This window comes from Phasianus colchicus, chromosome 2 (genome assembly GCF_987193195.1).
Source record: "Phasianus colchicus chromosome 2, bPhaCol1.hap1.1, whole genome shotgun sequence".
Classification (NCBI taxonomy): domain Eukaryota; kingdom Metazoa; phylum Chordata; class Aves; order Galliformes; family Phasianidae; genus Phasianus; species Phasianus colchicus.
Window position 1 is genome coordinate 3,073,867 of NC_143437.1, and position 20,857 is coordinate 3,094,723.

General features: G+C 39.8%; 1 protein-coding gene across 3 annotated transcripts in view; it reads right to left on the bottom strand.

Moving 5' to 3' along the window:
- EML6 (EMAP like 6) overlaps nt 1-20,494 on the bottom strand; it is a 116,244-nt gene extending 95,750 nt beyond the window's left edge. For all 3 annotated transcript variants that reach the window (XM_090134539.1, XM_090134537.1, XM_090134538.1), the window contains exon 1: nt 20,091-20,494. In XM_090134539.1, the coding sequence (XP_089990665.1) occupies nt 20,091-20,287 (197 nt within the window). In that variant the 5' untranslated portion in view covers nt 20,288-20,494. The remainder of the gene's footprint in view (nt 1-20,090) is intronic.
- Nucleotides 20,495-20,857: the final 363 nt, after the last annotated feature.

Sequence of the window (20,857 nt, forward strand, 5' to 3'; positions counted from 1 at the left end):
TTTAAGCTAGAGTACAGCACATTTCTAAGAAAGCCCACAGTGTGCATCCTGATGTGGTTGGTGCATCAGATATCCCCTCTGCTCTGCCACCATGATTCACCAGCTCCTGTGCTGCTGATGACAGCAGAAGCTACTTCTGCCAAATGTCTCTATCCTGCAAGGGGAGGCAACCTAAATTAGCGTTAGTAAAAGCAATAGTTATCCCAGATAAGAAAGTTTAAAGAGACTCAGGCTCAGTCTACCTTAATGACAGTTAAAATTCTATAAAGCTTCGATGATTTCCAAGTGCCATATATTACAGAAAATAGGACTCTTTCCCTTCTTTTAGAGATAAGCAGGAGGCATTAAGCAATTCAACAATTTCTTTTAAATGATTCCACTTCTTACTTTAGTCCTCCGTAGTGAGATTTGCACTATTCATAACAGAATTATATAAATGAAGACTGTACGTTTTGGGTGTGCTAATGGTGCCAATAAGCAATGGCCATTTTAAGCTGTAAGGAGCAGCTTAAACAAAAGCCTGAAGACTAACTCAGATGATCTGTGTACAAATAAAAACATTCCACAAATCTTATGACAATTTTATCCTCACATTTTATGCCACGTGCAATTAAGACACCCGAAATGCACAGACCAGCCTTGCATAAAAGAGGTATTGATTGTAAAAGGAAAATCAATGCAGTATTGGATCTGCAATAGCTAAAGAGATCACTAAGGAAATAAGAAAACTTCCACTCAAATTAAAAATTAATTTGATTTCATTGTACTTATTGTGACAACTTCAACCACATGGTAATTTCATACAAATATATTTTAATTTAATCATCATATTTTGTTCTACATGTTCCTGCATCTTGTAGAAACTAACCAGTTTGATACTTGAATCACTGGTTTCCTTGTATACTGGCAGCACTAGCTCATATATGACAGCTGCTAAAATGGCTGTATCTCCCTAAGAAGTGATACAGCCATGCACATGTTACTTATCTTGGATTTCAGAAAGTATGAAAATGGATTAAATGGCCATCTCCCTCCTGATTCCAAACAAAATTTGAGAATTTCACCTTTGAAGAAACGTGAAAGGCCCTATCTTGAGTACCAGCGTTAGTTGGTATAAATGTTCTTAGAAATACAGACTTTAAAGCCATAACCCTAACTTACCTAGCTGTAGCTCCAAGAACTTTAAATTTACCCAGTCTCTAAGGTGAATGTGGTTATATCTAAGTTGTTAGCAATAGAATTATGTCATGTGGACAGTCATATTCTAACAGAAAAAAGTCAAAGAATAACATGAGAGTGCCTATTCCACTTTCTAAAGACATAAGGCAAATATATGATTTGGCACTGCATTCACAAATGTGAAATTCCCTGAAGGAAAATGCTATACAGGACTGTTTTACTTAACGTGTTCCAAGCTTTGGCTGTAATGCTTGAAGAACTACATATGGATTTCATTCTGCATTAGCTTCAGATCAAAAGCTTACAAAAACAAATACCACTACTAAAAGTAAAATGAACCTAAAGGCTGTTTTAACAATAATTCTTCACACAGTGAGAATGTTTTTAAGAACACATCAATAAATCACTGCATCTGCAGCACATTTCAGATATACTGCATATACAGGGCACAGATTTTAAAACTTTGTGGCAGAACACTTCTTGGTGGATTCAGGTATTCGTATCTCCCGTAGTGCTCTCAGTACAGGCAAGCAGATGAAACTGAAAGTAGATGGATTTTACATAATCGTGTATCAGAATTCCCAGATTTGCCATGGAAAGTCAGCAAGAAAGAAAAATCAAATTAAGGGTAAGTTTGCCCTTTTTGAGTTCCATGCAACCACAGCCAGACTGTTACAGGTATCTCCAGAGACATTACAGTCTGCAATACTAAAATGCTTGCAGTTAAGCCAATAATGCAGAGAATAATATTTTCTGATACATGTCTATTTTTGAAAGCAAAAGATTAGTAAGTCCAAGTGATGCGCGAGACATCAGCCACATCCTTCTCCTGCAAAAATATCAGACTTGGCTTGTTGAGAATCAACTAGGATTTTAATAGGTGCTCATCTCTGCAAAGTATTTTGCATGGATTTGCTTTTATTTTTGAAGTAGGTAGACAACTGGAATAACGTTAAAAAAAAATCTTGCAGTAATCTCAGTTGAGAAAGAAAGGAAAATGTCAAAGATTATTCCACATTCATGATTTAAATATTAAGAGTCAAATTATATAACCTCACTTTTGTGATCCTATAATGAAGTAATAAACATAGAAATATATAAACACACACACAAATATCTATATACACACACATGAGCTGCTTCAAAAGTACAGCCTCCTATTGTATGATGTCAGCCCATGATGTCAGAGGCAAATGTTGGTGGTATGGCAGTAGAAATTAAACCTTCCCACCAGTATCCCATTACATTTTGATGTTGTGACAGCTGGCAGCAGAGGGGCACTCTGACATGGAAGTGCATGTGAAGTAAAGGTATGCCACTGTATTCCTCTGTGCAGAAAAAATGGTACCACTGACATTCATCAACACTTGTTGAACACTGATGGAGACCAAACAGTGGTGTGAGCACGGTGAGGTGGCGGGTGGTGCATTTCAGCAGTGGCAACATCAAGGGACTCCTGCTGGTGCAGATTTTTATGAGTATGGCACACAGGTTCTCGTTCATCGCTGGCAAAAATGCATAACTAATGGTGGTGACTGTGTTGAAAAATAGAGCAAATTGTCAGCTACAAAACACTATCAAATAGTGTTATTGTGCTCTTCGTATCTACTGTAGTGGAAAAAAATTGGAGGCATTACTTTCAGAATAACATATAACTTATACACATCTTTTGACATAGCATTGAGTAATCATGCTTCTTAATTCACTGGAAAATGGCTTAGATGATTGCATTAAAGTTTAACAATACTCATGCTATCTTACTTTGCTGAAAATATGGCTCATCTGTTCTATTTTGTTCCCCTCCACTCCTCCCAAGAACATAATGATGGAGTATCAACATTAAAGCAGGTAGGTGCTCCACATTTAAGGATTTGAAACATGTTTTTAATTTCTCTAACCTTTAAGAGACAAACTAATCAAAACAATATATATCAAATGCTGATACAGGGGATTCTTCCAAGCATGTCTCTGGAAATGCCCAAGTCTACTCTCCTGAAGTCCAGGGCTACAATTCTTAAAAATGTCATAAAGCAATTTAACCACTATGCTGTTATCTTCAGCATCCTGAATTCCATCACTCCATGGTTGCTGCATCCAAATTTGCTCCCAACCTTAGTATTCCCACCCAGTTCTTGATTGTAAGTAAGAAAAAATTCATTTCTTGATCCCAACAGAATAAATCCAGTTATTCAGTTATTTTATACACATCACAAACAAAGCTAAATACCCATTCAGATGCAGTTCAAGTGTTAGACAAAAAATAACTGAAGATGGCTATAGATTTCTTCAGCAATTCCTCAGTTCAAAACTACCTCCAAAATCCACACTGCAAGATTAGGAAGGGAATCTCTTTCACATGGACACAGTCTCTTTACAAATGACACAAAGATTTGAGTCCCAGTTCCTCTAGATGTGAATAACTTATAACATACACAGATGATCTCTTTTAGGTTTTAGTTGAGTATTTAGGAAAAAATCCTCAAAATACACCTGAATATAAGTAACATATATCAAAACTGCAAGAGATGATGGACACCCATATAAAATATAATATTAGCAAGTAGGAGACAATTTCCCTTATTTCTTTGCATTTTCTACTAGTCTGGGTAGTTTGGACAAAACAGTTCAGCAACTGAAGTGGAGAGATTAACGCCAATAATCCCTGCATCACTCTTCAGGGAAAGCCATCCCTCCTGGAAATCCACAGAATACTACTGCAAACAACTTTCAAAGGAAATTACTTTCAGAGGTACTTGTATTTTTATCAACTTCAAACCTCACTTGAGAGCAGAGGAGAGGAGAAAGGAAAATTATTAGACTCTTAGGGCTTTATCTTATCTACTTCCACGAACATGAAAACGCTGAGATGCACAGTATGATTCTGATGGCTTCTATGTGACTGAGTTTTGGAGGGTTTGATTGTCAGGCCTGTACCTATTTTGGCTCGCAATAGCTGCAGGACCTCTGTTCTATTACCCTCTGGATTGCAACAAGAGAGGTTGGACGTCAGGGGGAAGTTCTTTACAGAGAGAGTGGTGAGGTGCTGGAACAGCTGCCCAGAGAGGTTGTGGATGCCCCATCCCTGGAGGTGATCAAAGCCAGGTTGGATGGGGCCCTGGGCAGCCTGCTGGTATTAAATGTGGAGGTTGGTGGCCCTGCATGTGGCAGGGGGTTGGAGATTCATGATCCTTGAGGTCCCTTCCAACTGGCAATTCTGTGATTCTGTGATCCAGTACACAGCTATATTTGTTAGTGCTCTCCTCACTGTCTTTGGCTATAGTGAGTTGAATATTTAATTGCCAACCCCTCAAATTAAACTATGTTAAAATATACATCCACATTAACAAAGAAACCACTTTCAGAACACAGACTCAACACTGGTCACCTATCACCTAAGCAACAGATACACCAGTAGTTTCAGCCTTTGGTATTCAGTGCTTTCTCACACAATGCCTGGGCAAGGTCTGGAAGACAAAACACAGCACAGGCAGTTCCTGTTATCTGAATGATGCCACCCTCTTTCAGGGAAGAAAACCATGCAAGTTGTATGATGACATTTGGTCTCAAAGCCAGAGAATCATAGTGGAGAAGTCAGTTGTACCTTGGAACAACAGCATTTCTAATTTCGAAAGATTACAGTTAATCTCATTTCAGAGAAACAAACATTTCTAGTTGTACCTAACTTTCACAGATTTGGGGACAAAAAAGCAGATTTGTAACATGATTTTTACCCAAAGGGCATCAGTTTATGCTGATTGGAAGAACTGTAACATCGATATCTGGATGAACATAGAGGAGTGAAAACAGAACAGAAAAAAGATGCAAGCTGGATGGAAATAAAATACAGCAAGGAAATTTCCCACCTATTAAGAAGAGAATGTCTCCAAGTCAGTGCAGAGAAGAGAGACCTTTAGCCAGCCTCGAGGGGGGTCACCATGGGGTCATCAGTCAAAGCAGATTGGTGCAGCTGCGTGGGAGTTTGATTGATAACTATGAAGTCATCCCCCTAAAGGCTGACCAAAAGCACTCATTTTTATTCACTGTGTCAGCTGAGCTTCTCTTTTTTTTTTTTTTTTTTTGACAACAGCATAAGAAACTGAACTGTGTTATAAACTGGGGGAAAAAAGCAAAAATGATGAAATAAAAAGAAGTTTCCTTTACAACATAAATGAAGATTCTAATTAAGAAAATGAAGATTAAATGTCTAACAACAAAATAACGTTCAAAACTTAGGATCTGCTGCCAATTTTTTTCTATGAACTAAATTCCTCAGTGTTTTCTTACTGGCTTCTGTAACAGCTGATCAAACACATATGCTAATATTTTAAAAATAAGATGGGTTTATAAAACACTCCAGCATATTTTACATTTCAGCCTGAGAATTCTCACATCAGGGAGCACCAAACAGGAAAGACATTTACTTTGTTTTCAGTTCTTCCTATGCTGTTCCTTTTGGGTTGGTGGATGCCAAAAGTAACTGGAAAATAGTTCTACCTAACTGACTTTTGGGAGCCAGAAGAACAACTGCTGTGTGACAGGTACAGCAGAATGCTGTGAGCTGTCTTCAGAAAGAAATGAGGTAGAAATCCCCACAACCATCTGAGCAAAATACGATGCCTAATGCTTATAACTGATGTTTATGTTGAAATGCATTGAAGCTCATCTGTTTGTGATTTAGAGAGGGTGTACAGTGTGACCAATAATTTTCACATGTCATTATAAAGCCAGCGTTTCAAATGACAAAGAATGAATCGTGGTTGTGATTACTTCTTTTTTGCACTTATCTGGAAAATAACTGATATCACACAGTTGAGAGGAAAACAAACCTTCCTGTCAGAGCCCTAACTTACTTTTTTGCAGGTCATGGACTAAAATTCAGAAAACTCAGGAAAAGAAGTCTGAGATTCATCAATATTGAAAATCCCTGTTTAATTCTAACTGCTTAGCAATGTAGGGCTTAAGTACAGTACATTCATAAAGTGAATGAATGGACAGCATTATTCATCACAATTGCCACCAAGACAGATGTGAAAGCACGCTGAAAGTAAAGGAGTTTATCCAGGGGTGGCCAAAGCAGTTCACTTCTGAAGTAGACTGGTGCCCATGAAAAGATCAGGACAATCAAAGAAAGCACAATACTTTATATGGACAAGGAACATCTCACCCAGGAAGGGAATTCCCATCCCCATACTGGCAAATATTTGTGTGTTTAATCTATTAAATCCATCATCATTGAGTTTCTGGAAAATATTTTACTCATTTTCTTCATCAAATATCCAGCAAAAAAAACATGTGAAACTCTTCTGTTTCAAGATGTGACAGAAAGAAATTCATCATCTTGATAAACAGCTCAGTTTAGGAATGGAACAAGCAGGCTGTAATAAAGTAATCTTAATTTGTTACGAAGCACAGAAACTGATGACACAACAAAAATGTAGCAAAATATACGTGAGTAAGCTTGAGAATGCCAAGGCCAAAACTTTGGTGAACTTGGCACTAATAATGATTTGGAAGAAATATTTAAAATAACGCTAGGAAAAATAGACTAGAATTTCTTACTGTAGCAGAAGCTTCATTCAGTCGCTTTCATGTCACATTAAATGAAGGCAAAATCCAAACTAGAATCATATCCTAATAGTGGGAATCATGAATAAAAATGAGTTGTTCTATTTCTACAAAATGACAGTTCAATTTCCAATTGTTTATCAGTCTTAAAATTAAATCCTATAGGTGTAATATTGGACAGTGAAGCAGCACTGAGCTGAAAACCACTGCACATTAGTGGAAATCTTTTGGTAGAATGAACATTAATATTTGTGCAGGATGTGAGTTTTGATAATCTGACTATTTTCTGTGCTAAAGATAAGGGGGACTGTGGTTAAAGATGAAGATTCTGTCATAAGAAGTTGCTCTGAAATTACAGTGAATTAGCTTCAGAACAGTTGAAGTGAGGCTTGCTCCCAGTCGAATTTGATGTTATATGAGCATACATCTTTCAAGAGAGACATACTCCTGATCTCTTAGAAACACATAATTGCACTGTGGCTTTGATTTAGCTCAATTGTCCATGAATACAAAGCATAAAGGAAATTTTACTATGGAACAGAAACCAATTGTTGGTTTGTTTTTTTTTTTTTAAACTATTGAACATTTGGTCGAAACAATTCATTTGATATCAAATACATATCCATATACCCACCCCAATAAATACATATTAGAAACAACAACAACAAAAGACACCATTGAATACAGACTGCAATCCTAACAAAATAGGCAGACAGGTGGATCAGTACACCAACTACAGCTCAGCTGGTAATAACCTGTGACAGCAGCAGGAAATGCTTAGTTTAGAGGAGAAAGGCTGATTAAATAGTTACATCTGATAGGGAAGAAGAAGGCAGAAAAAAATTGTGCAGTGCACTTAACTGTCATCATGCATAAAGCAATCCATCCCAAACCAACTGATGAGGTAAAAGAACATTTACCTCTAGGCAGAAGGGAGACCCACAGATTCAAAATGAAAAAATAAAGCACACCCCAGGAAAAATATGAAACGCAATACACTGTGTACAGAGCACATTCAGAATAATTCCATCAAATAACTATTTAATACAGCAAGGAACAGTACATTCTCAAGAGCTGTCTTTTTAACACCAGTGTATTCATACTTCATTTAATCTGCTCTCTGTTGAAAAATAATACATTATTCCTAATTTATCTTATGACCAATCACCAGGTCTAATAGTTAAATAAAATAAAATTGTGAAAGTTATGCTGATGGCACAAGTGCCAAAACATTCCTTGCTCCAATAAATGGACATTGTTTTCTCAGGTGTCTTACAAAAAATGGTATTATGTCTCATGTATGTCAACTCTGATACAAAAATCCAGACAAAAATATTCTTATGGTAGTCATTTACAAAACTGAACTGGTGACATCAAACTTCTATGGAGCTCTAAGAGTTTCTCAACATAATTAGTAACACCCATGACCAGTTTGTGGAAAATCAATCTTTTCCTTTCCCCAGAATCTAGCATGTCAATTTATATAATTTTTAGGGTTTTGAACTCAGCCTAGGCAGTCTGTTCTAGGAACAGCAGAGATCAAATGCAGATAGTCCATGCTATTAAACACAGTCAGAGGTATATAAGGCCCCATCTGCAGTACTGTGTCCAGGTCCGGAGCCCCCAGTACAAGAAAGACAGAGAGCTTTTGGAGAGGGTCCAGAGGAGGACCACGAAGATGATCAGGGGACTGGAGCACCTCCCGTATGAGGACAGGCTGAGGGAGCTGGGCTTGTTCAGCCTGGAGAAAAGAAGGCTGCAGGGTGACCTCATTGCAGCCTTTCAGTACCTAAAGGGAGCCTACAAACAGGAAGGGAATCAACTCTTTGAAAGGGTAGATAACTGCAGGATGAGGGGAAATGGTTTTAAGTTAAGGGAAGGAAGATTTAGGTTGGATGTCAGGGGGAAATTCTTTACAGAGAGAGTGGTGAGGTGCTGGAACAGCTGCCCAGAGAGGCTGTGGATGCCCCATCCCTAGAGGTGTTCAAAGCCAGATTGGATGGGGCCCTGGGCAGCCTGGGCTGGTGTGAAATGTGGAGGTTGGTGGCCTTGCTGAGGTGGCGAGGTTGGAGATTCGTGATCCTTGAGATCCCTTCCAATCCTGGCCATTCTGTGAACCTGTGATTCTGTGTACAGAACACAAAGGAAAACTAAAAATCTTCACATCCACCAGGACTCCCAGCAACTCTCCAAATCACACTTCCATCACTAACACAATCTAACTGGAATGACATCATGATGCTTTAAACATGCTGATGTTCCAAGAGAATGACTTCATCACTGATGCACATTTCCTGCAATTTAGAGAAAGGCTCAATGCCCACTGAATCACAGAAATTTAAACAAAAAGTCTCATTCTACATTAGAGCAGAGCTACGTTAGTAAATTGTAAAGATCTACGAAAAATGCAAAGATTTGGATTTCTTGTTAGTATTTCACATGTAAAGATTTATGTCCTATTTCCCTTCACATACGAACAAGTCCTGGAAAATATTTCCAGAAATTATACCCATTGAAGATTAATTTACTCGTAAATTTTTAAAATGCTCCATCTGTGTTAACAGAGTAATTCATATGTTAGCCCATAAGGGAGTGCCTGCAGGGCCATCACAACAGCTACAAAGCAAACGCCTGTGATAACTCTCCAGAAAGATGAGAGACGTTGCAAAAACTGAAGACTGAGTTTGGAAATGCAGCATGCTCTTTCAATCTGATAACTCCCCTACTGTGCTGGCTACAAAACAGATAGCTCAAAACATGTATTGAGTGAGTTATTACTAGGTGACCAACAGGAATTATGTAAATACTGAACAGACTGTTCAAAACCCACCAGATTCCTGAGCAACTGACTTGACGGTAACTTATCATGAGGTAAGCTGTGCCACAAGACTGCTTTGTAGTTTATTTAAAATGAATTGTTATAAAACGTAAATTCAGTAAATTTCAAATAAAAACGAATGCCAAGTAATTAATTTAATACTTTACATAAACAACAATGGGTAAAATTGTCACTGTGAAATTGCTGAGGAACCCGCTAGAACCCAGTGAAATATAGGCTGCTAAATAACAAAGAATGATAGAATCATAGGACCACCAAGGTTGGAAAAGAGCTCCAAGACCAACCAGTCCAACTGTCCACTCACCACCAATACTTCCCACTAAACCACGTCCCTCAGTACAACACCTAAACATTTCTTTAACACTTCCAGGGACGGTGACACCACACCTCCCAGGGCTACTTGTGCCAGTGCCTGACCACTCTTTCAGAGAACAAACTGTTCCTAGCATCCAACCTGATCCTCCCCTGGTGCAGCTTGAGGCCAAAATGTAATGTTTTCACATAAATATGTTCTGTATCTGACACTATTCCATTGTTAGCATCTCCATTTTGGCAGAACCAAAAAACAGACCAATTTAGGCAGGAAGATCCATTTTGCATTGTTGGATCTACCTGTGCATTTTTCCAACCCACTTCCAAGTACCCAAATCTCAAACAGCTCTTTGCATTCTTCAGTAATCTTCATGTTTGAGAATAGCACTGAGCTGGTGAGTTTAAAAAGACAGTTACAAACTGCTTCAGCTTAGGTATTCTTTGTTACTGCCAGCTGCGCTGAGCACCATCGTAAGATAGGGTACCTTCTATTATTCAAAACTTTTAATGAAGGATACAGTTATTAATTATCCATATACTTGTTAATTTTGCCTGTTCTAATGAATGTGCAGCCAGTCACAGACATGCATGAAACAGAATGCGTTGTAAAGTTATTACACCACCAAAATACACCAAATGCTGTATTAGAGAGAGATTCCAGTTATCCAAAGGATTCCTTTTAAACTTTTGTGAGACTAACACCAGGACTTACATGAACAAACACAAAATTAAAGCTTTTCACCTTTTTTTATGCAAGCACTGGGATTCATTCTGTTGCCTATTACTTCTCTTTTTCTCCTGATTTTGTAGCAAACTATTCAAAGCAAAGATTCCAATTCTGGAATTCCGCCTTCACTTTCTGCATCTTCTCTCTAGCTTATAATATCTTGGATGCTACAGAGTTGGTTTTTTTTGGTGATGTGTTTTGTTTTCATTTGTTTGTTCCTGCTACAATGCAACAGGAGGCTTTATGCCACAAGTGTCAGGTTCAGAAGAACAAAACTTATTTTCCTCTTTTTACTATCTTTTTTGCATAGTTCTGACTAGTCTTAGCTTTGAAAGATAGCTATAACTACAAACAGCAAGTTTGCTGATGATACAAAGCTGGAAGGAGCAGCTGAGACACAAGAAGGCTGTGTTGCCATTCAACAAGCTTTTCCAAATCTCTGTTGCCAAAATAAGGCTACTTTATAATCACCCTTTGCAGCTACTGTCCCTTTATCAAGCATCTTCTCTCCCAGTCACTGTCTTGCCTGCACCAACCTCATACCCAGACAAAAAAAGATAAGCTCATCCTTGGAAGATCAAACTTGCAGACAGCACATCCCTTGACACAGATCTATGGTATGGCCAACAAGCAGCTTGCTCAAAAATTTCCAATTTGGAATTAAGTATTTAGCATGTACAAAAGCTGATTTTTAGAATACTAGCAGTAACTCATCTGAAGAGTTACCAGTGCCTCAGTAAAAGAGAGTTAGTTCTCCATGGCTACTTCTACTCCTTATTTATACTTCTTGTCACAGCATCTAATGTCAAATTTTCACTTGAAGTAAATTTGAAAGTTTTTCATCCGAGATCTGTGATATAATTTCTATCCAAAATTCTATATGCAAAAGAGTCCTGTATTCAAAAGAAGCCCTGAAAATAAAAAGAATTACATTCCAAATAGCAGCACAAGTCCATTAAATAACAAAGGACTGGAAATGTAGCATAAATAATAATGCATAAAATAATGCACAAAACAGAACCTAAAAAATACTGACGTTCTGTTAAGGACAGTATTTAGCAACCCTAAAGACAGAAAAATCTTTTCAAGTCTCAAAGTGCAAAAACATTTATATCTGGAGCCTATGTCTTTAATCTTCTAAAAGTACCCAGGAAGGCTGCTTGTAAGCTTTTAGATAATCAACCTTTCTACCACTATAAATGTCACATCTGTGATAGACTTCAGTGTATGCTGCATTTATTCTAGCTGGCTACATTCAAGCAGATACATCTTCAGGTTCCATAAGAAAGCATTACCTGAGCATGTTCTCAGAAAACCTGCTGTGAAAACATATCACCTACAACATACATGCATCTATTGCAAGTAATAATATTACATGTAATAATAATAATCATGTCCTGCATTTTTACAAAAGGCTGAATTATCACTTCTTTACTTGATGAATGACGTTTATCTGCCATGGTAGTATGTTAAACAAAAGTATATCTAAGAAGAGAAAATAATATTCCCACTTGTGATTCTAATGGGCTACCTGCTTTGAGAACTTTTGTTCTGCTGCGTTCTGTAACCGCACAGCTCAGACATGGCTCTTCAGAACTTCTTTCCTGACTTGAAAAGTGAAATAATCACTGCAAGCCTATACAAGAGTATGTCTTCAAGATTAGTCTGACATTTCTAATTCTAGGTTAGAGCCTCATCTGTACCACACTTTCATGTTCTTTCACCACAAAAAAAAAGGACTAGAATTGGACACAGATCTAGAGATAAAACCGTGACATCAACACATTCGACAAGGGGAAATCATGCTTGACCAAGCTGATAGCATTCTGTGATGTCATCATTGGCTGGGTAGACAGGCGAAGAGCAGCGGATGTTGTATACCTTGAATGCAGCAAGACTTTTGACAGCGTCTCCCATAACATCCTTGTTTGAAAACTGAGAAAATGTGGGATAGATGAGTAGACAGAGAGGTGGGTTGAGAACTGGCTAATTGACAGAGCTCAGAGGTTGTGATCAGCAGTGCAGAGTCTGGCTGGAGGCCATAACTAGTGTTCCCAGGGATCAGTTCTGGGTTCAGTCTTGTTCAACATCTTCATCAGCAACCTGGATGAAAGGAGTACATCCTCAGCAAGTTTGCTGATGATACAAAGTGGCTGAGAAACGAGAAGGCTGTGCTTCCATTCCACAAGATCTGGATAGTCTGGAGAGTTGGGCAGAGAGGAACCTGATGAGGTTGGAGCACCTCTTCTACGAAGACAGGCTGAGGGTGCTGGGCTTGTTCAGCCTGGAGAAGAGAAGGCTGCGAGAAGACCTCATTGCAGCCTTCCAGTATTTAAAAGTGGATTACAAAAAGGAGAGGAACCAACTTTTTACTCAGGTAGATAGTGGCAGGACAAGGGGGAACGGTTTTAAGCTCAAGGAGGGAAGGTTTAAATTGGATGTCAGGGGGAAGTTCTTCACAAAGAGAGTGGTAAGGTACTGGAGCAGGCTGCCCAGAGAGGCTGTGGATGCTCCATCCCTGGAGGTGTTCAAGACCAAGCTGGTTGGGGTTTTGGGCAGCCTGGTCTAGTAGCAGGAATGGAAGCTGGTGGCCTTGTCTGTGGCAGGGGGCTTGGAACATGATGGTCCTTGTGGTCCCTTCCAACTCAAACCACTCTGTGATTTAACAAGTTTAAAGTTGTGCACCTGGGGAGAAATAACCACATGTATCAGTAAAAGTGAGGGGATGACCTGATGGAGAGGAGCCCTGTGTGGGAGGACCTGCAGGTCCCAGTGGCCAGCAGGTTGTCCATGAGCCAGCAGTGTGCCCTGGTGGCCAGGAAGGCCAATAGGTGCATCACAAAGAGCATTGGGCAGCAGGTCAAGGGAGATTATTCTCCTCCTCTTCTCCACTCTAGCAAAGCCACATTTAGACTACTGCCCATTTTTGGGCTCCCCAGTTAAAAAAGACAGGAACCTCCTAAAAAGAGTCCAGCAGAAGGCCACAAAGATCATTATAAGGGCCCAGAGCAACTCCCATAAGAGGAAAGGCTGAGTAACCTGGGTCTGTTCAGCCTGGGGAAAAGAAGACTGAGAGGGGATCTGATAAATGTTAATAAACACCTAAAGAGAAGTGTGAGGCAAATGGATGGGGCCAGGCTCTTCTTGGTGCTGTGCAGCAATAGGACAAGGAGTAATGGTCTAAAACTTGAACATAACATGCAGAAGAACTTCTTTACAGTAAGGGTGATGAAGCACTGGAACAGGTTGCCCACAGAAAGGTGATGGAATCTCCTTCTATGGAGTTATTCATGGCCCATCTGGATGCCTACCCATGCACCCTATTACAAGGTACCTGCTTTAGCAGGGGGGCTGGACTCACTAATCTCTTGAGGTCCATTCCAACCCCTGGAATTCTGTGATTCTGTGATTATATGTGAAGATTTAATGCAGAGCAGATGTAAAATAAATAAAATCAAGCTATTCTTGAATTTCAAAACTTAAACTAATGAAAGTCATGGGGAAAAAAAAAATGACATGACAGATCTTGAACTCCAAGACTCCACAACCTTGATTTTTAATAAGCAAGATACACAGCTCTGTAAGATGAGCTACTTCTCACCAATCCAATATAAAACTTAATACACTAGCTGATATAAAATTAAATGCTTGTCATTTTTCAACTTTGAAAAGATAAAAACAAATATCCTAGCACTTTCTGCAGAGGAATACAAGCACTCCCTATTTTGTTGGACAAGGTTTTTTCTTTTCCCATTTCAATAATGAGTTAAATCACATGGATTTAAATACTCAAAACTCTACTTGCAATTTTTAATAACAACAACTTCTTACTTGTCCATATAAACACACAAGCTGTGACTGGGCAAGCAGCACAAATCTTACATTTCCTACTATTGTACCTAATGTATCACTGGGATGTATAATTGCTACTCTGTTTAAGAAATGTAGACAAATAATAGCCAATCTCAGGCATACTGCTATAAATTGCTTAAGTTTTTTCCTCATTTTATCTCAGCAATGTATTTTTAAAATGACTTTTGATAAGGTTCTGTAACTATATATTTCAACATGTTTTATGTATTAATATGTATATTTAAGAAACAAATATTTATGCCAACTCACAGCAGTGCAAGGGCTTAAGACCTAAATGCACCATAGAAATCAATCATAACAAATACATGAATGAACCCCATAACTTCCTGAGGAAATGGCTTTTTCCCCTTCTTTTTTTTTTTTTTTTTTTTTTTGAGACTGAAAGTAAAAGAAGATAAGCTGACAAAACGAGTTTCTTTGGGAATGGATTTCTTTAATATGAAACCTCCAGTTTCAAAACACTTCCCAAAGCATTTCAGTACACACAGATCTCAGATTCTCCTTCATCCCAGCTGCTCCACAGTCATGCTTTTAAAGGTGTACTGACTTTACTTAGGAACCTACATAGTACAGGAAGCAGGTCTGGACATTGCATTGTAGAAAATTTCATACTTCATTACTACCTTTCTATCTTCCCAGGGGCTGTTTCAGCAGTCCTGCATGTGCATCTTCTGTGACTGAAGTCCAGGTTATGTACAAGCTACAAACAGCTCCATTTTCCATGCACATTCAGTAAAAGAGAATGGTAAGTTGAATATTATTTTACAGCAAACAAATGCTATGCCTTACCATCAGAAAGGTGGCAATTATGTATAAATTTGGAGTATTTTGCATCCATTCAAATAACACCACTCTATAAACAGAAATACTATAATGCATAAGATTTCTATAAAAATATCGAACTACAATTTAAATGTTTTAACTCCAGGGTCTTGATTTGCAAATCTCTGCCATCAATTGAGTTATTCAAAAGTTACGTTTGCTACAGTCAACAACATTGCTGGAAGCAAACATATTTCTCTTTTCTCCAACTGCAGAAAGACAAGAAAATGTGTATTTGTGTTCCAAAAGGACTCTCTAAAATGAATAAGGCAGGCCCTTGTCACTCTCACAGCTCAGTAAATCCCATCACCACTGGCACATCCGCATTTTTAATCTCAATCTGTCCGCACAGCAGCACTCCCTCATATTTACAGCAATATTCTGATTAATCCTACATTACTATTACACTGTAAGCAGCCTTACAGAAACGACATGCTTTTGTACCCACAGATAATAGGCTGGCTTTCCAGGTAGTGTGCCCAGGCAGCAAGCACTGCAGAGGCTCCTGAGAAAGGCAGCAGTCTCCTGCAGTACCTTCCTCACAAGTGATTCATTTACTGCCAGCCAGAATGCAAAATGTGCTTGTTTAAAATGCTTAATATCAGATACATTGAGGTATCTGTCAAATTAAATGCAGACATCACATAATGTTAGGAAACGGGGGTATAGGAAAAGTGCAGATGAAGTCTTCAATACACATTCAAAAAACTGCTCAATATTGCAGAAATTACTGGAAATAAAAACAGGGAGACAAACTGATCACCAAATCATCACTAAATTTTCTCAAGGTTAGGAATCTTTGTTTAGAAATGAATTCTAAAAGTAAAGCAATGAAATTGCATCTTAAGTATAATGAGAAGTACCTTAGCTGATCGTATTTGTGTTTTTGCTGCTTCCTGTGGCAAATGCTGGGTTGATTGTTATAAAGTTTCATTTTGTTTAGCTTTCAATGCATAAATTGCAGGAAAAAAAAATATAGAAAAGAACTGCCCCCCCCATCCAACATTTCAGTGAGAGAGAAAAGAGCAGCAATCTCATTGCTCGCTGTTACACAAGGAATACACAACATAAAAACATCTTATCTTCTTTTGAAAGTGTTCAATTACTGTCAAAACTTACAAACCACTTTGGTTGTACTAAACAGAAATCCCACACTCACATGAATTTCCTTTGAGGCAATGACAGTGCACAAACTGCAATGTTCTCATCAACACATTGACTTAGAGCTGTTACCATTACCTGCTTCTGAAAGCTATTTTAATATTACTCAAGAAGGAAAACAATACCCATATGTTATTATTACAGCTTCTGCAACCTAATCCTGGAAAGCACAAATGAGCACACCCAATGAAAGAAAGCTACATTCTTCATGATAACCTACACAACACTTTGCCTGTTAAAATGTTGCAATAGCTCTGCTTTGCCATAGCTCCCACACCTGAGTTATGATGCTTCAGGTAGATCACACTTCAAGATCAAATGCAGAGTTACAATGCAAGACATTTTGTGATTGCTTAGTGTAACACAGACTTCAGGGCAAACTACAGGGCTTACAGAGCAGAGGAAACAGGATTATTCTGACCTTCAACATCCTTAGCTGTTAGATCATTTTTGTGAAAAACCAGAAGAAATAAACATGTAAAAAAGGAAAGGAGGGTGAAGAATACTTTATGTTACATGTTCTTTGGCTGTAAACTTCATAAACTGCACGTCTTTTTGGGCTCCAAATAAAACGCACCAGTGATCTTCAGAAAACCAATGCTATTAATTTCAACCAAGTGTTCATCCTGCTTTACAAAGACAAGACTTGATAATCAATAGTATTAATTATTCCTCAATTAAATGACATGCAAGAAGAATGGTATTACGTGACAGGAAGTAACAAAAATCACAGAATGCTTTAGCCTTGAAAGGGAGCTCTAGAGGGCACCCAGAGCAACCCATCCACAAAGCTGGGCTCACTTCAGAGCTCAACCAGGCAACTGAGAAACCCATCTCATGGGAAGTGAAGAGGCAGAAGACTCAGAAGTACAGCACCTTGTAGTTACTTTGCACAGAAAGTACACTTCAGAACTCACTTTTTCCATACTCTGAACATCTACTTTATAGCTGAGTGCAGAACCTATTTTTCAAATATGAATTTTAGAAGGGAGAAAAAAAAAAAATAAAATCATTTCTTCATTAATCCAGTACAGCCTGGTCTATTTTTGCCAAAACTAAATTACGTCCAACTGAATTATCTTGACAGAAAGCAAGAGACAAGACTGTTAAAATTGTGATAAAAAGCAAGTGTACATTTTTAATCATGCAACCTTTTCACCAAGGAAGAATATCCACCTTCAGGATTTTAACAAACACTTCAAGGAAATGTACATTTCTCGGTTTATCTTCCTCCTCTCCCCCCAAAAAACCTCTATTTACTGAATGTTTTCAACATGGTAGAAACTAATGGCAACCCCTGGAAGTAGTTCTGCCCTCTTCAAGGCCTTCCAGTCTTAACGATTTTGCAGTATTTTCTGAAGTCTGCAAGCTTCATTTATTTATTTTTAATCAAGTTTCAAACCTCCTTAAAAATTACCACCTGTTGGACTGCAAATATACACACTGCTGTTTAGAAGTTATTCCCAGGGAAATAAGTACCACCAAAACAAGAAAAACTGAAGGATTACATTCAGCCCATTCATGTCAATGGGATGCCATGAAGTCTAAAATATTATAATTTCAATTCTATTTTTTTATATTCATGCAAGAAACCATCTACTTGGAAGTACTGGCAGCGATGGGATGTTTTTCAATAAGGTCTACAAACTGCATCAAAGGTAGCAAAGGCAACCATTAATTGATCCAAGGATGAAACATTCTAACAACATTTTGGAGACTCGAACAACAGTTCTCTTTCCGCCCTTAAAACACTTACAACAACAACTTCTCTAGGCCACTAAAAGCTCAAATCATCTGATATCTTGAGTCCTGCTCATGCTCTCTGGGCCAGAACATTTCATCCTCTGCTGAAATTATGGTCATCCTACAGAATTCTGATCTCGTTCTGAAAAGGAACAAAATTCACCTGTCAAAGCACTAGTTAAGAATTAGCTGAGCAAACAGTGAGTCGTCAAAACACCTGCTGATTTGAACAAGTGATTACTCATTTTCTTTAAAAAGTGGAACAGGCAGAGCAGCATCTGAAGTACAAATAGCAGTCACTCACGTTCTTCCTATTCCCATTTTACAATCTAAATGAGAGACTGCCAAAAGTGGTTTCTCTTATAAAGAGTGCTTAAAAAGACAAGGCACAGAAGTCACACAACACAGCCAGCTTCGGCCAGGAACTGTTATCAGGTATAATAAACTGGACATTATTTCCTCAGTAGATGGGATATTAAAGAGGGAGGGTGCAGGTGAGGGAAGGAGAATAAAAGCATCTCTGTCAAACCAAAAAAGCAGTGAGCATATGCAGTTGTGTCTTGACAGGTTAACCAGAAAGAAAAACCTGCGTTCCATGATCCAGATTCAGTAAAATAGTCATTCTTATCTTAGTTACCTGAGGAGACAAGAGTCTATTTGAACAGCCTTCTGGAAGTGACGCTACCTTTAAAACCATAATAAATTCTTAAGCAAGCCCCAGTATTTCATGAAATGCTATTGTTTTATCATGGACTATAAAAGGGAGGAGAAAAACGCTACTTGGGACAGAGCAGCCAAAAGCTCCCCCTGGGGAAAGCAGATAGTTTTCTGTAAACAAGAGTCCAGAATGATTATACGACAGCTGTGTGATTCTGTTAGCAAGTGTCCAAGCTTCGACTTCAGCACGTGTTCCTGCACTCACACCATGAGTCTCCTGGGTGCTGATCACTGGGAAAAAGCCTCATTCATGCTGAATTCAGGTGCAATCGGGAGGGCAGCAGTTAGCTGTGCTCGGCATCACACTGTGCAATGATGCCTTTATGAGGGTATTCCAGGTTCAGATATCTGACAGGAATAGAGTAGAGCAGAAGTAACATTGATTTTCTATTTACTGATAATTTCTGTATTTTGGACAGATTTTTTAAAAAGGCTACTTGGAACTCTGGAATCACGTTTTTTTGTTACTTTGTGTGGTGCAATAAATTTTGTGTTTCTCTAGTACAACAGCATCAGTTAAAGTCACTCTTCAGAAAGAAGGTGAAAAAAAAAAAAAAAAGATACAAGGAATTGACCAGATGAAGAGCAAGACCTCCTGTAGCCATCTTGCACCAGCACGCTTGAGATTATTTTTTTGTCTTGGGTACAATAAGCTAAAATTGACTTGGCGTGAGATTTTCAGGATGATAGAAATAGAACAGTTTGATCTCCGGGCCGACTTTACAGCACACTTGTGCAGGGTGTAAAGGGAACTGCACCTGCCTGCTGTAAGGCAACAGAATGGGAGAGCCGAGGTCCCAGCGCTGGAAAGAGCAAGGTGCTGGGTTCATTGTTGCATTAAGATCTTCCCGTTGCATTTCCACGCTGAAACTGTTTCGCATTTGGTGCAGAGCACAAGAAAAAAAAAAAAAAAAAGGAAAAAAAAAAGAAAAAAGCTTTCTATCTCGTCGCTGCAACGTTTTGAAGCGATGCCACGGCAATAACAATCACAACAACCTGCAGACAGCCAGATTTCACCTCGACCGCCGGCACGAAACCCGAGCGGCTCCACGACGCCAGGTCCAGCCGCGAGAAGCGAAGAGGGGGAACCGTGCCGCTTTCCCCTCCCTTCATTTAAACCCCACCCCACCAAAGACAAGTCAGCCCCTTTACCTGATAATATCGTCGTTGTGCCCGAGGAAGAATTTCTGGCTGTGCTCTCGGGTGTTGTAAACCACGCCGACTCCGGCCACGAAGTAGACCACCTCCTTGCCCGCCGTGTAGTACAGGTTGTTGCGGCACTGGTGGCCCCTGTACCCGTAAACCCACTCCAGACGGAGCCGGCATCTGGGAGCCGTCCGATCCGCCATGATAACCAATCCCCTCTCCCCACCGGCACGCACAAAACGCGGCTCTGCCCCTCCTTTCCCCCACCTCCTTCCCCCGTCGGGGTTTTCCCTTATTCGACTCGACGAATCTTCAGGTGGCGGCGCTTCGCGGCGACGGCCGTCAACGCCAAACGCGTCGGCAGCGCGGGGCGGTCAGCGCTGCGCCGCCACCATCGGCCGCCGCGCCGCGACCCGGCCGAGCGCCGCCAGCGGGGCCGCAGGCACGGCCTCACCGCGCCCGCGCCTCCACCGCCCCGCGCGGCGCCGCCGCTCCCCTCGCTTCCTATCTTTGGGTCAAAGCTGCGAGGAGACCAAAAAATAATTAAAAAACAAAAAACAAAAAAAAACCAACCCCAACGGCCCGCGTTTGTGAATGGCGGGATGCGCGCGTAGCGGGCGCGCAGCGGGGGAGCGCTGCCTGACCGCAGCCCGTGCTGCGCCGAGCCGTTCGGCGGCACCCCGCCTGCCCTGCCTGCCTGCCTGCCCGCCCTCGGTGCTCCCAGCCCCTCCGCCCCGTCCTGCGCCGCTCCCCGCTGACCCAACGCGTCCTCT